Genomic DNA, 17,066 nt, shown 5'->3' with positions numbered 1-17,066 from the left:
CTCCAGGGTCAAGCTCAAGAAAATCTAGTACAACTGGGTAATCAGTTTCGCAAGGGGAGACTGCGAATGCAGTGCCATGCCCCAGCAGCATGAGCATTCAATGTTTGGAGGAGTTGGAGGCAGTAGATATCCATCCCATACATCTGTGCTGAGAGAAATGGCAACAACAATCTCAGTGTGATACTTCTGCCCAGCTTGTTACTAGCAGAAGTAAGAGCTTGATACTTCCTAGTGCCTCAGGCCAAATTTCCAAGAAGACAAGGTCATTTTTATCCCAGAAGGCACTATGGAAGCATAGCTGCAAGGGAGATTGCAATTCTAGCTGCTCTTGTGAGACAGTGAAGCTGTTATATTTAGGTGATGTTTGTTCCTATTCTGGTACAATTTTAAACTGGTATGCACTTTAAACCACCCAGAATAAGAATTAACCTGTCCAAATCATTGGGATGTAAGATTATTCAAAATCCCATGGTGAAGAGTCAGAAATTGCATGATTCGGTATATAAAATAAACCACAGCAGAAGAGGGACAAAAATCAACTCCAAGTGGTGGATAGCAAAGTTCAACATTTGTGAGATTATATAATTATACCAAAAGATAAGCCAACATTGTTCATGATGATTTCATCTTAGATAAGAAATTTGTTTGAGATGGATTTGTTTGAGATTCACCCTGCACAAATTTTAGATGCATTTTATTCTAAGAAAAAGTGAACAACCAAAGTTAATAACAGGTACAGGTCTAAAGTTCTAGAAGATATGCATTGCCAAATTTGAAAAATAATGTAATTTTATTCTGATATTAAAGAAGAAATGGATATATTCAATGATTCAAAGGAAATATTTTTCTTTGCCGAGACTTATACACTTATGCTCCATTTCAAACCCATACAGTTCTACTGACTCAGACCTTTGCATGGGTGATAGAGTAGAACTGAATACACTTGTGCTTGAGTATATACCCAGCAACTACGAAAAGAAGCAATAACACTACATTTACTTTTCATAAAACTTGTTCCTAGTCATCAAGATATAGACATGCTGCCATCTTTTCTCCTTCCTGCCTCTCATGAAAAGACCATCAGGGTTACAAAAATACTCCAACCCTGCTAAGAAAAGAACAGGCTGCTCAGCTCCCTTACCAGAAATCAAAGCACAATCTATGCATATTTTATTTCTATTGAGTCCTCTGCTGTTTTGTTTATAAAGTATGTTCAAAACGCGTTCATAAACCTGTATAAGTCACAAAATCTAGGTATAATTTTTATACTACTTTAATCATTCCCTGCATTCATTTTATTTCAAAACATCTGCTCAAAAATCACAGCAGAGGAGAAAAGCACAAGAAACTTAGGTATTTTTAGGGACCCTCATCCACTTGACTTTATGCAATGGCAGGGTGTTAACCCAAAACGTGAAAAATAGTATTACCTCCCTCTCCCATACATAAATGAAATGATCTTTATTGAAATCAAGGATGAAATATTTTATGGATTCAAATTTAATTCATGGTAGAACAGCTCAAGAAATTAAATAAATAGAATCTTGAACTTTTGATTGTTCTAAAATGGTCCAGTACGCAAAAGAATAATCAGTCTTATAAGATGACTGCAATTGCATTCAGTTCATTCATTCATTCCTCTCCAATTATTGTGCTGTCTTTTATTAGTGGTGCAAATGCCTTTCCCTTGTCTCTCACTTATGTCAAAAGAAATGTTAAACAGCAATACAAAAATCAGAGTTAAAACAGTTGCAGTAAGAATTGTGAACCCTTATGGTACTACCAGCTGCTAGAATTCCTCTGGCACAACAAAAAGACACTACAATATTTAGAACAACATCAAATGAATAAATAGTAAACTGCAGTTTCACCTTTTATTCTAGCTGGTGCTACATACTCTGAAGATATTTACCGAATTACTTATATATTTTTTCAACCCTAAACCTGGCTCATAAGAAATATGCCACCCTAACAGCAATATGCCTAAGTCTTGAGCGTTAATACACCCAGCTATTCCCATACTTCCTATTCAACCACCTCCTTGTAGGCCAATAGAGATTAAGTATCTCTGAAGAGATACACAGTGAAATTCAAGGACCTTAAATTGCTTTAACTTATTCTTATTTAACTTCTCTTATAGATCTTGATTTTAGTCTTCCTTATATTTGGCACATCCCTTCTCAGGTAAGACAGGGGATTTGGTGCAAAGTTTCTGCAAGGGAAGTAGCAATCACACTGAGCCATTTTTAATTTTGACAGAATCATTAGGAACTCTTCCTGTAAGTCTACAGAATAATCTTCCAAGTAAAATAGTGAAAACTCTACCTGGAATATATCAAACTACTTTATTTACCTGATTCCAAGATGACTTAGAATTTAAGTCTCCCCCTCCCCCAAATTAGATTCTATACATGAAAAATTATAAATCTATTAGTGGAAGGTTGTCTTAAATTTGTGCCCCCCACCCCACTACTGAGGTGGGGAAAGCAGCAGCAAGGGGTGAGAAGCCAGGCCCCTGCCCCTTGCTCCCCTCTCTGTCCTCCACTATGTGCCCCCCTGTTGTCTGTGCCTCCGTGCCTGTGCATGAACCTCACCCCCTTGCCTTGCTCCTTGCCTCCCTCACCCTTACTCTCCCCTGCAGCTCCCCCAGTCCAGCTAAGGAGAAGTGGTGGTGGCAGCTCCCAGCTGGGCTGGGTCATAGCAGGAGCAGAAGATAAATGGGGAGCAGGCATTAGGGGGGCAGAAAGCAGGGGATGGCGAAGGCAGGGAAGCAGGCACAGGGGGCAGATGGTGAGGGGGCATGCTGCAGGTTTCCCTCCCCCAGAGGTCTCCGTGCTCCCCCTGGCCACATGCCTCACTCCCAGCCAAAAGAGCTATTCCAATCCAGAGCAGGTGGTGACTCAACTCCGGCTTCAACCCAAACCTGAGGCCAAAGCCAAACCTGGGCCACCAGTTGCCTTGGGCCAGCACTTGAATCCAAGACAAGGCTTCCTTCCCCACACTGACTAGTGGTAAAAAACATGTCTTAGATTTGAGTAAAAATGCAGTATTTTGGTCAAAACACTATGGAGAAGATTTTCCACAGCTAATGGAGTACTGCAGTTTAAGGAGCTACCTCAGATAATATTTTATAGAGCACAATATTGCACTGACAAGAGAAGAGTCAGAAATAGAAGTGCACTGATGCATTGGATCAGCACTGATAGAAAGAAAATTGATTATATCGGGAATCAGCCTGATGTGGCCAATAATTTGGCTGATAAATGCCCATGCATGCATGCAGCCACAGCACAGCATGCAGGCAGCGAGGAGCACAGATTGGCAGCTTGGAGAGCTGCGTGAAGCTGGTAAGTCTGTTGTTTTGGAAGGGGAGAGAGGCAGATCAATGCCCCCTATGATGAGGGAGGAAGTAGGGCAGGGGCATGGGCTGGGACAGGTGTTGCCCAGCCGGGATGAAACCACAGCTTGTCCAGGGGTGTGAGACGGTGGCTCCCGCCACTGCTAGCACCCTGGGAAGGTATGGGGGGAGTGTGCCCCTGAATCTGCACGAGGAGGGGGCAGGGAGGGTGAAGCTGCAGGCTGGGGCCAGGGCTGCGCTGGGTTCTTCTCGGTGCATGGGTGGGGGGGAAGGCTTTGGTTGGGGCTATGCTCGAGGCAGACAGCAGCGGTGCTGGGAGCAGGGCTACAATGAAATTTGGGGTAGCTGCATCCCCCCCCCCATAGCTCTCTCCCAGTGCTACCACCACCCGCGTTGAGTGCAGCCTGCCTAACGCCTGCTGGGAAGAGCCCGGAGCTGACCTGGCTCCAGCCCGCCCTGCCCTGCACAAATCCAGGGGGCACATGCCCCCCCCCATGCCCTCCTGGGGTTCACGCAGTGGCAGAAGTCCCCCCCCGCACCCCCAGAGAAGCTGCGGCTCCATCATGTCCCCTGCCTTGCCCCAGCCCCACTCCCTCCTTCACCGCAGGGGCTTTGATCTGTCCCCATCACACTCCTTCCCTCCCCCCTCCCCTTCCACCACAACAGACTTACCAGTGGCATGTAGCTGTAGCGGAAATCAGATCGGTATTGGTTATCAGTATTGGCCCCCAAAATCTCTATTGGTGCACCCCTAGTTAGAAATGTTGGGTCTTCCAAGATGCACCAGGGAAACAGTAATGTCACTATGTGGAGTACTAGTGAGAGTGGTGAATACAGTTTTGGTCACTCCTGTTCAAAGAAGATTAATTCACTCTGGAACAAGTGCAGAGAAGGGTACTAAGATGACTGGGAATGAAGAATCTGTTTTTTAACAAGAGACTAAAAAGAGCTTGGCTTGTTTAATGTAAGAAAATGAAGGCTAAGAAGGTAGATGACTGCTCTCTACAAATACATACAGGGAGGGAAAAGTGGAATTTAAGATACAGGACAATGGTGGCACAAACACAAATACATATAGACTGGCCATGGATAAAATTAAGCTTGAAACTAGATGAGTTGTAACCATTAGAGAGGAAAGGTTCTGGACTCCTAATGATGAGTACCCCTGAAACTTTTATAGGTTTTTTTATACTTTGGGAACAGCTGTATGTTTTGAAAAAGTATTTTATCTAACCAAGGGCATAGAGTAGATTGTTTCAGCTGGGGGAGATCGCTTGTTGCCTAGTTGCTTAATTGCCGGCCTTGCTAGAAGGAAAGCCATATCAGCAAGGTCCCAAGGGGTTAGAAAGCGGGGTTACTGGCTGAGCTTGCTGAATAACAGGTCCCACATCAGCAAATTACACTGTCACGAAGGCAAGTTCAACTGACTAGGGAGGGGTCTGTAGCTAGGGTGAAATGTGCATGGACCAAAAGGGGCAACCTATAGTAACTGCATAGCGTGTAAGGCTAGAAGAGGCTATATAAGGCTAATGCCCACTTGGGTGGGTGTGCTTGCTTTGCGAACGATTGCCAAGCACCGTTTTCTGCGCAGAAATAAAGATTAAGTTGGATCCTTCACCCCTGTGTGTTTATTGGCACAAGCGCACCGGGCACGAACTCACTGTCCTTTGGGGACAACACTAATGTAGCAAAACCCCCAGTTTTTCTTTTTTATACACACACACACACAACACACACACACACATGATATATATGCATTCCCTTCCCTTCCCCAATTATTTCTGGCTTTTCTTTCTTTCCCTCTCTATTCCCTATAGACAAGCATAAGTGAGCTCAGACTTAGGATAAGCTTTAACATTTTTATTTTGGTAGCAAGTTTTTGGTTTTGGATATCCAGTGTTTTATATTGTATTATTATTAGGTTTGTATTGATTCTTACTGTTGTATATTGTATTATTATAATTTTTGTATTGATTTTTTTGTTTCATATGGATATTGTATGGTTTAGGCCTGTGTTTGTAAATGAACCAAAGTAATGTCAAGTCTCCATCTTGTGTCCTCTGCCTGGGCATCCCCTGTGTCACAACTGTATGAGTCACGTACCCCTCCCATGTAAATTGGTTCCTGGATGAACGACAGTGATTGGGAATGACTGAAATACAATGGTAGCAGGCCTCTACTGAATGGCCTGTAATGACTGGGTCATCACCTCTCATTGATTCATCCAGGAACCACGGACCTCACCCACGAACAGAGACAAGAACCCAGCATTTGAAAGACAAAAGACCCTGCAGAACCAGTAACTCTACCATTGTACCCCACCATTACAGACACCCGAAACTGCACATCCCTGCATGGAGCTCACATGCTCAGTACACCAGGGGCTGACCCTTGCCTGGGCATGTCTCCTGTCACTAGGGTCACACATGGTCTGCCGCTATAAAAAGGGGCAGTGAAGACAGACCCAGTGGGACGCCCTGTCCATCTGGACCACCACCATGCCACACCACCGATCTACCCAGAGGCCCTGCCGGCGACCCCCCTCTGGACAACACCTACTGGACAAGGACTCCTTTCCAGCCTGGATAGGTAGCTATCACCCCTCACCCCCTCTTCAACCAAGGACTTGGACTCTGCTTCTCTTCCCTACCTGGACTCCAGCCCTTCCACTGAGTCTCCTTCTCCTGCTGCCATTGTGAGTGCATGCGTGCGTGCGTGTATGTGTGAACCAGTAACCTCATGGGGCTGTGTAGTGTGTTGTTTGTGTAATAAAACTGTTATTTGGACCCCTAAGTTGGGTTTTGCTTTACTGTGGTTTGGCCCTGCTCCAATCTCTGCTCCTCACCCCTCTAACTTCTGTCTCATTTCTCCCTCTCCTGCTTCTGGCTCACTACCACCTCCAACACCTGTCTTGAGCTCCTCTCTGCCTCCAAACCCCCTGTTTCTTTGCTACTGTCTTATCCTCACTGCCTTTTCCTTTTCCCCTGAGCAACCAGGTTTCTGCCTCAGTTTCTTTCCTGGCTGTCTCCTTGCCACCACTTATCTGCCCCCCCACCCCCAATATCTCAGCTGTCTGCCTCAGTTTCCAGCCCCAGTCTACCTTAAGTAAACCCAAGCCTCAGTTCCTCAGCCAGCTTCTCTGTAGTCCACCAGTTTTAATCCCGGTTCTGGCAACTTTCACTCCCTACACTTTAACTCTCTCTCTCCCTCACCTTAACTTTCCCCCAGGTACCCCAAGCACACACACACACACACACACACACACTGTACCATCCAAGTTAGGAACTTACCTGTGTGTATGTGTAGGTGGGTTGTATGTGTGTGAACTGGGGAGAGTGTGTGTGTGTGTGTGTGTGTGTGTGTGTGTATATGGCATTGTGTGCATGATATACGAATTAGTGATCTGTGTCTAACTTTTGTGGTGTATAGTGTATGTGCTTGAATTGGTGATAGGTATGCATGTGCCCAGGCTGGTTTGGATGTGTATGTGCCTGAGCTAGTAGTGTGTGTGTGTGTGTCTAATTGATTTGTGTGTTTGTATATGTGCAATTGTGTCACACCCTTCTGTCTAACAGTGCAATATTGAGATCCTGAGAGTTGGCCTGACCCCACAGGGCTACACTAACAAGGGTAGTGGAGTCTAATGCCTGAACCAGGTTCATCATGGAAGCTTGGTCAGTTTATGAAAAGGATTATGCAACATGCTTCTTTGTGATGGCAGGGGACTGGCCTCAATGATCCTAAAAGTCCTGGCAGACCTACTCTCCTTCTCTCATATCTAGAATTCTGAGAACTAACACCCCAAATGAAATCACTGCAGGTACGCACTTTCAGAGGGCAGGCAAGATTCTTTGGTTAGATGTGGTATCTTTTATTATATCAGCTGAGTAGCTGGAAAAAAGTTCTTTGCAAGCTTTGGGGCATAAACACCATTCTTCAGGCATGGGGCATCTCTGCTGTTCTGATCCTTGGAGATCTCAGAACAGCAGAGCCACCCTATGCTTGAAGAAGGGTGCTTGTGCCTGAAAGCTTGCAAAGAACTTTTTTCCAATTACTCAGTTGGTATAATAAAAGATACCACATCTAACCAAAGAAGCTTGCCTACCTATGTCGTTAGACCAACATGGCTACAGTCAAACACCTCACTTTCAGAGGCAGTCACTTCACCTCTTGGTTAGTTCACTTAAAAGTAAGGTACTATTATACTGGCAAGCAATGATGAAACGATTCCAAATTTACTAGACTTGAGTTACTTAGGGGATTGAGACAAATTTTATTCTAAGTTACATCTACACAACTTAATTAAGTTCAGTGGCGGTGCACAGGTGTAAGATAGCAAACATCTGCTTTGAAGGCAGTGTATGATTTGTTTTTAAATCTCATTACGTATATGTTTAAAATAATAAGCAAACACAAAAGATATACAACCAATTACACAGTCCTGCTTTTTTTTTTTTTCCAGATGAAAATGGAAAGGTAGTCTTGTTAGTAGGACATGGGGTTGGCAGTTAGGATTCCCAAGTTCTTCACAAAGAGGAACCTGGGTGTTTTGACCACACACAAGACAATTTCCTTGTGCCTCAGTTTCCTCAAGGCAGAATGAGCATACAGTATTTTTCCTGTCACACTGTTGTTGCCAGATTAACATGAATATTAACATTTGTAAAGTGCTTATATAGATTGCTGGATGATGGCAGGTGCTATGTAAATGCAATAAATTATTTCCTTATTTTCTTCCACTTCCTCCTCTGCAGAGACGCAGTAAGGAGGGAACTTGTCATTCTCCCTTTTATTAGTGAATGCAGCTGGGAGCTGAATATACTGGTGACTCCAACTGACTGATTTGCTAGTGTTTATGCAAGTCGGCAGCAAGGATCACTAAATCAGAGCATAAACAAATCTTAGGCTAAATGTGCAGATGAAAACCTAGCACACAATAAAAACTGCATGTTCCTGCAATTAGTATTCAGTGGGTAAAGATCCCAGTTTTTATTTCCCAGTTTAATTTCCAAATAATTTCAGTGGTAAAGCATAACAGCAGACTGCACAGGGAAAAAATACTGAAATGGTTATTTTCCCCAAATTTAGAAACCATCTGTTTTGAAGTTTTGTTTGGCTAAGCAAATTACGGGATTCACAGACCATCGAAGTACTTAAATACACACAAAAACCCTTTTCTCTGTCTCCAAAGAAGAATGTCTTTAGATGAGCTGTTTTGCATAACGTCCAATTTATCCCTTTTCAATTCACTCTGGCATCTGTGTTGCTGGCCTTGGTGTAACAATAGTATCAGGGGCGCTCACAAAGGTTAATGCACACACTAGACTGGCAGTACTTTGATGTGTAAGCAAACAGGACTACCATTTCACTTGCTTCTGAAAGGTCAACAAAACAGAACCTAATAGCACAAAAGCAGCATGTAAGAGGTATGCAGGCAAGTTTTCTTTTCTGTTCTACTATGCTACAGTTACAGTGAGAGACAAGTTTCAGGCCTACAGAGAAACTGATGTAGTAGTATACTAGAAAGCAGAAGTTGCTAGTAATTTGGGGAATTTTCTTTGGTAATATTCTGATTATTAAAATTTTCCAGTGAATAGTTAATTCAAAATGAAAAGTTACCTTGTAATTTATTTGTATACAGTTATTTTTGTCCTGCTCAAAACAGAGTCAATGTTCCATGTACAGTGATTATTAAGGCAGAAGGCAGGGCAGTGTGGCACCTTGAATACTAACTCATTCAAAATGAATACGAAGAAGGCATAAGCTTTTCATAGGTGACTAATCCATTCATAGCATCTGATAAAATAAGCTATCATGAGAGTTTATATTTTTGTAAATGAGGCATTTTATAAGGTGTCACACTGCCCTGCCTGTTACCCCTCTCTGCTCAATGATTATTCAACACTTTGGCAAATGACAGGTAGTGAATTAAACAGAAAGATCTTTATTACATGAATGATCCTTATTACATGAACCCCATCATCAAAACTGCCCTTCTCAAGAATGTCATGCTTACCTTTGTATTCCATCAGCTTATACTTACTGAACCATAGTTGGTGTTGCCTAAGTGCTTCTTATAATAGAGATTATACTATAATAAAGCTCTAAACATTTCTTACAAATCTCACCATTCATTACGCCTTAGTTTCCAAGAAGGAGCATAGAACAGTGGACAGTTAGGAAGGGAAGCAGCATAAAACAACCTACCGAAGTCATGGTGGAAGTGCGTTGCACAGAGCCTCCTTTAATCTTGCTTGTTTTGCCATGTGCGGGCCCCCCCATTGGCCAAGGGCCCCTAATTGCCCCACTACTTGGTGCTAATTGGCTGAGAGGCAAAAACTGCAGTCTTAAATATGCTGTGGTTTTTGCCTCCTGGCCTATCAGCAGCAAGTGGTGGGGCCACTGGGGCCCCTCAGCCAATTTGGAGGAGATGGGGGAGGTGGCAGCAAAACAAGTAAGATTAAAGGAGCCATTGCACAGTGCACTTCTGCCACAATTTCAGTAGGTCTCTAAACATGACAGATCAGAAGAGAGAGATGAGGAAGCTGGTTTCCCTTCTTTCTTCACCCTTTGAGGCAAGGATTTCTTAGGGTGATATTTTTATTGGACCAACTATGTAGTTGGGATAAAGTTAGACAAGCTTTCAAATGCAAGACATTCTTTGTCAGGTCTTACTCTTTGAATAACCTCCCCCAGGATATACAATTAGCTGAAATTCTGCTGAGCTCCAATTCTCCAAGAGTATTTTCAAACCCCTTTCTGCCAATCCTACAGCCCCACTTCTCTTGCATCCAATGCCTGAGACTTCAAGTTCCTTGGTACCTTATTCACTGACATCAGTGGAGACAACTAATCATTTATTCAAGGACTATCCCAGTGTATATCCCACAGCTATAATGCAGACCCTAATGCTGTTTAAAAGTTATGGTTTGAATTCAAAATGTGGTACATCAGCCTGTTGCCTACAGGCTCCATCCTTGCTGGGAAAGAAACTGTTTACAACAGTATATAATGATAAACATATAAAGCCATCATCAATCATTCATCAGTTACAATTACTATTTGCATCCATTTATCTAATCACAGTCTGCAGTAACTGTCGTATTTAAGCAGTTCAAAACCACTTTAAAGATGGAAACGTTGAGGATAACTGCAACATAATTATCTTAACATTCTGTAGCACTCTGTTAACTCATATTTCTGTCCCTTTTCAGGTTTAATGTAAATTAAATAAAAAAGGAGTTATTATATACCTACACCCTCACTCACCTCGGCGCTTGCTGTGCTGCTGATGATATCTACCCGATGAACTGCAGAGCAGTGTGATAAATTGCATTTAACATGCAGCTTTGATAATCTAAGACACTCAGACCACTAATTCATCTTTGTTGGCACTATTAATATTCCAGATTTCCATGCTGCATCTAACACTCAGCATTTAGAAAAAAAATGAAGACAACCTGCCATAAAAATGCTTCTCAGCTTTCTTAGAACACAGAACTCACCCTCAGCCCTTCTGATTCAACCTCCCGTCCCAATCACAGTGGTGTAACATGCAGGATGCACAATACCAAATTCTGGCAAGTGAAATCGTCAAGGTCTGCCATCTTGGAATCCTGAAACACTAAAACAGGAGCACAGGAAAATGAGGGAGGGCTCATTTTCTGGAGACTTACTTTTTTTTGCTAGCTTATAAAAAGGCTTCTTGCTCTATCAAGTAAATAGCGGAACTCTGGAAGTGAGGTGGTTCCATTTACATCTTTTCAAAATAAGTGGCCTTGGGGTGATATTTAGTCTTCTGTATCAAACCTTGGTATCAACATTTGTGTGAAGAACTTCACTAGGATTTGTAGGGATGAAAATTGACTACCTAAAGAATTGCTGACCATGCTGTACTGTTTCCCTATTCTGCACTACTACTGCACATGCTATGGACTAGAAACGCAACTACTAACTCATCCATATATTCTTTACTTACTGCAACGCTGAATAGCAATAGGAGAACTCTGTTTATCAACCTGGCTCTTTATTAAGAGAACTAGTTACCGAGATGTGACAATTACAACTGGCAGACAAGGGTCTTTGGGTAAACCTTATATCTTTCATTAGACCAACTCAAATAGTTGGAAACATTTTTCTTTGCAAGCTTTCAGGTACAAATAACCTTCATCAGGCTCTGCAGTTGGTCTGTGCTCTTCCTGGATGGAATTAATAGTAAAGAAGCCAGAGTCTAGTATTACAACTAGCATTTATGGCATGTGAACACAGACAAGATTTCTGTGCCACTTACAAGCTCTTCTCTATCCCTTCCCCCCGCCCTCCCCTCCTCACATTCCCTTCATATCCCATTACGGTTGCTGTAATATCCTTATACAAACAAGACCTGCATAATCCAGGTCTTAAGCTAAGAAGACCCTTGTGTGAGTCCTTCATCTGTTGACAATCAGATACCTCATTAAAACTGGTAGGTATGCTAACTTGCTTTCATTGAGACTAAACAGTAAGAGCACTTAAACTCCTATTACAAAGTGATAGCTGAAAGTAGTAGAAGCTGCCATCCAAGGCCTTCGAAAGAATTAATCTAGGGAAAATAAGAGGGGTCTGCCTTCTTTGTAGAGAAAAAAACGTCACCTTGCACAGAAAACTGAAACAAGTATACACTACTCAGTATACTGAAGTGAATATTGGACTTTTGTTCTAATTCACTGCAATATTTGTTCTAATTCACTGCAAATATATTTTTTCTAATTCAATGCACTATCTTTGTGTGCACTGAAAAACACACTTCATCAATGTATTCTAATTTGGCATTTATTGGCTCTAGGTAGGTGTGAGATACTTTTCTGGCTCTGCAGGTACAGTACATATAGTGATCACAACAGTCATAAGCACTGTGACAAAAATGACAGAGATGATACGAAGAACTTGCAGACTGCACAGCCTATTCTGTAGATGGCACTGCATGTTAAACAATGATTTCCTCTTGCTGACTACTCTACGCTACTGTGAGAAATGTACTAAATACAGCTTCTAACACAATCCAAAATGTACTATTACTTAAAATCAGGGACCATTCCATAGTAGCAACCTTTAAACATAACTCTGGACAGCATCTCTGATTTGTAGTGTGTTTATTATCACTGTTAATTAGCCAGTTATTAATTGACACTGCCTAAAGGCCAGCCAGGAATGGGAAGCCATTAGCTTATGTAATGCACAAACCCAGAGAAGAGGGTTTTGGCCCCAAAGAGCTTAAATTTTCAAACAAGACAAGGGTAAAGCAAGCCTTATAAAGTACAAGCACAGCAAACAATGTATGGCATCAAATACATTAGGGTGCCTGTAGACATGCCTATTGTGACGCATTGTAATTACAGTGCATTGGAGCAGGCTTGATTAATCGAATCTGCTGGAGCATGCTAATTACGCTCACATTTAACATGCAGCTTTGATAATGCATGCTCCAGCAACCTCAGCGTCTTGTATATTCAGCGCCCCCATGCTTCAAAATGGCTGGAGGGGCACTTCAACTAAAGCTTGTCGAATGAGGTTTAAGGTGCCCCCGTCGCCATTTTGAAGCACAGGATGCTGAATACACAAGACACTGTGGGTACTTTAATTACTACAGCTCCCGAGAGCCGGTTTAATTAAAGTGCCCTCCCTGCAATCCCCAGAGCACATGTGAAGACACCCTTAGATTCCTAACACTGGATCACTTGTGGGTAATATTTCCTTCCTTAACCAGCAGGTGGTGCTGTGTAGAACACTTCCTAACTATAGACAAATTATTTAAGATCACTTCCATTTTTAGCAAACTAAGTATTTAATAAACAAGTACTCCCATTGGCTTTTGTGACCAGCAGGAAACAACTTGGGCATCACCAAGTTAGTAGTATAAATCAGAAAATAGTAGCATGAAACAGCTGGGAAATTGGGAGCAAAGAAGCAGCTGATTTTCCTATAGACATAGATAGACATTAGGGCTGGAAGGGAGCTCGGAAGATCATGAAGTCCAGCCCCCTGCCCCAGGGGTAGGAAGTCAGCAGCGATCATAGGATCCCAGCAAGGATGAGATGGATGTGTCAGGTGCTGCCTGTGCCCGTGCAACTATAGGTTGATCTAGTTTTTTAAGGCAACTTTAATGGGGTGTGGTTTATGCTTCTGATATTAATTCAAAGGACAGGCTAACATCTGGCACTCCTTTCCCATGAAAAACTGTCAGTGAAGTCAATGTCATTTCAGCCTAAGTAAGAGGTATAGGAATAGGATTTACAGGAAAGGTCTCAAAACCATACATGCGGGAGCAAAGGAAGTCTTAAGCATGATAAGAATATTCTACAGTTGTATTAATTTAAACAGTTAATACACAGGGTATCAGTAGATGGCACCAAAGCATATGTAGCATATTTGTTAAGTCTTGAAGAACCAAAGAAACTTCTTATTTTGCACTACCAATAACTTCTTCCAGCAACTCTATCCATCCACTTGTAACAAAACAAGGAGGAAAGCAGACTTCACAAGAATTGCTGTTCTCTTGTGTTTTTGGAGTTAGGTCTTGGCAGACCTTTTGGCACTGCATATGGTACTATTATTATAAACTGACATTTAATTTTAGTTGCCATTATAAATACCATTTTACTTTTATTAGTTTAGCATAATCAAGACTGACCATGTATTTCTGCAGTGGCTAGTTTGTGCTGAGGTCACCATTTCATAGAGTCTGCTCAGTACAATTTACGGTGAGAACATTTTTGCAGGTGTTCTGTCCCTTCCATAATGAGTACATTTTACTCTGCAGACTGTTCTTTGGGTGGCACAAAGAGATCAAACCCTAGTTAAAAGTTTTATCATCAAATATGAAAATAACTATCTTGGTCATTTTTAGGTCAAAGGAGTGTGAAAATTGAACATTAGATAAAGCCATTTCAAATTTACTGCGAGTCATGCTTTATTTCAGGAGTGCTATATTCTCTTACAACTCTGCCAGCTGGGATTCTAGCTACTGTATTTTCTCGATTCTAAGGAGAGACTTCCCTCCACAATTCAACGAGGCGGGGGGGGGGAGAGGGGGCGGGGAGAGGAAATCAAGCCTCGTCTTGGAATCAAGTATGACTTACCTGAAATCAGATGCAGAGGAGATGGCAAGGTAAGTGGAAGTGAGGATGCAGCATGGCCAGGCACCTAGCACATGGCCAGGCAGCAGAGGGTGACCGGGCTTGTGCGAGCCAGGCACCCTCCCCTCAGCATTCAGGGTTCCTGGCCAGCTGGCTCTGGATCAGTCTGAGCTGTTGCCAGGACAAGTGAGTTGCTTGAGCATTTGCTGACCAGAAACCCTACATGCAGCTCAAAATGACCCAGCAGAAGGTGGCCAGGAACTGTTCCCGCAGCATGTGGGGTTTCTGGCCAGTGCGTGCTAAGTTGCTCTGAACAGCTGCTCTAGCAGTGGATGTTGGAACAACTCTGCCCACAACAAGGGACCTGGCCAGGCTGCCAGCATGTGCTGAGTTGCTCTTGCACCCAACACTTGGGCAGCAGCTCAGAGCAACTCAGCACATGCTGGCCAGGAACCTGCATGCTGCTGGGACAGTTTCTTGCTGGTACCTGCCGGGTCATTTCCAGGTGCATGCAAGAAGCCTGGCCAGCGCATGCTGAGTTACCTTAGCACCCACCAGCCAGGCAGCAGCTGCGAGTGACCTGAGCGCCTGCCTGCCAGGCACCTAGCACACTGTGGGGAAGGGCTGGAGGGACTCTACAAAGGCTGGCCAGCCAGGCACCCTGCATGATGCAGGGAGGGACCTGACTGCAGTGACAAGGGACACGGCATACAGTGAGGGACCCAATGCACAGCAAGGTTCTGGGCAGCAGTAGGGAGGGATCCAGCTTGCTGTGAGACTCCTAGCAGTGGCAGAAAGGATTCAGCACATGGGAAGCTCTCAGCAGTGGTGGCGAGGGACCTAGCAGCAGCAGTGAGGGACCCAGTACACACATGCCAATGAGGTATCCAGCATGCAGTGAGGAACCCAACAGAGGTGACGTGGGACCCAGTATGCATATGCCAATGAGGGATCCAGCCCACAATGAGGAATCCAGCATGTGCCTGCCAATGAGGAAGCTAGCACACAGTGAGGCTCCAGGCAGTGGTGGTAAGGAAACCAATGTATGATAAGGCACCTAACAGTGGAGAGGCGAGTGACAGCAAAGCACCCAGTGGCTGAGACAGGTGGCAGGGGAGCTCTTGGCAGGGCAGCAGTGAAAGCAGCAGATTACAGGGGCTAATCACCACTGGCTGGCCAAAGTTAAAAATCATAGGAACCCATGGTAAAGTCTATGGGGTGAGCAGCAGCAGGGAAACCATAACAGATCAGATAGAAAAATAGAGGAAGTAGCAGTAAAAATGTGAGGATGCTGAAACAAATGAGGTCCAGCTATGATACAAGCCTTAAAATGAATGTTGTAAATTGTGGTGAAAAACAGTAATTGTGAGGCAGGCAGGAAGTATGTTATCAAAGCAAAAGTGTGTGAATGGAGACAAGTAAAAGGAAAACATGAGAATGCTAAATCCACATGGAAATCACTCAGAGGTCCGAGACAAAATTGCTTTCCTGAAACTGATAAGCAAGATCTCAAGTATGTTCAAGAAAAGAGAAAGGAGGGAATGCTAATCATCTTCTTTGGCTCAAGACATTAGAAATAGCGAAGCAATTAAGCATTCCTGTCAAAAATTTGAAGTCAGTAGTGGGTGGTGTAGCTGGATGATGTGATATAGTGGCTTAGCCCTGAGATGAAGAACTTCAATTGCAAAAAAGTTACCCTCAGACTTCATTGAAAAACTTGCTGAATTCCAGTGATACATTATTGGGCTATGCAAAACTCAGGATCACCTGCTGGGCCAGACAGGTAATGCTGATGAGACCTTAGTCTATTTTGACACACTGAGCAACATCACCATCCATAGGAAAGGCTCAAAATCCATAATTATGAAAAATACAGGACATGAAAAGTCACGGATTATAGTGATGTTAGCAGCACTGGCAGATGGGAGAAAATTGCCACCCTATGTGATTTTGAAACTTGAAACTGCTAAAGGAAAAGTTGCAACCAGGAATACTGGTTAGGTGTCATGAACAAGGATGGATGTCAAGTGAACTGAGGAATGACTGGTTAGATGTGTGGAATGGAGACCTGGGGCACTCCTAAAGAAAAGAGGAATGTTAGTGTTAGATTCATTCAAAGGGCATTTGCCACCAGATGTATGGCCTCAGCACTCAGACTCCTGTCAGGAAACCATGCACATGGGAAGATGAGGGAGAAGATGAGAAAAATGGAGAGAGTGAAGAGTGAGGATGCATATGAAAGTGACCAGTCCTAAATTGTAGGATCTAAGAAAGGAGTAGCACTCACCAGGTTCTAAACAGAAACTAATATAGATTAAGTAAATATTTGAATTGAATTAAAGTTGATGTTGAATTTATGACTTACTGCTATTGCTATAGTTTTTGTCTGTTAAGGGCTAGAAGAGCATTTGCCCATTGAGCCTACCAAGATGTGGCCACATTTTTGTTCTGAAGTTCAAAAGCAAACTCAGGAGGAACTCATGTAAATTGTTACAGGTAATCAACAAAACAAACACGTCAAGATTTAAAGTTTCATCTTGCCAACCAGCAGAGGGAGCTTTAGAGCAGTAGAGGGAAGAGCTATTCAATTGGAC

The 17,066-nt window shown here is 43.1% G+C and overlaps 1 protein-coding gene across 7 annotated transcripts in view; it reads right to left on the bottom strand.

Annotated features, from left to right (window-relative positions):
- TPK1 (thiamin pyrophosphokinase 1) overlaps nucleotides 1-17,066 on the bottom strand; it is a 535,729-nt gene that overhangs the window by 88,223 nt on the left and 430,440 nt on the right. Inside the window, exon 9 of one of the 7 annotated variants that reach the window (XM_059728636.1) lies at nucleotides 10,864-10,982. The exons of the other annotated variants lie outside the window; for them this stretch is intronic. Coding sequence (XP_059584619.1) covers nucleotides 10,897-10,982 — 86 coding nt within the window. The 3' untranslated portion in view covers nucleotides 10,864-10,896. The remainder of the gene's footprint in view (nucleotides 1-10,863; nucleotides 10,983-17,066) is intronic. 7 annotated transcript variants of the gene reach the window in all.

The sequence above is a fragment of the Alligator mississippiensis genome, chromosome 5 (assembly GCF_030867095.1).
Source record: "Alligator mississippiensis isolate rAllMis1 chromosome 5, rAllMis1, whole genome shotgun sequence".
Taxonomy (NCBI): domain Eukaryota; kingdom Metazoa; phylum Chordata; order Crocodylia; family Alligatoridae; genus Alligator; species Alligator mississippiensis.
This window is presented reverse-complemented; position numbering and strand designations above follow the sequence as displayed.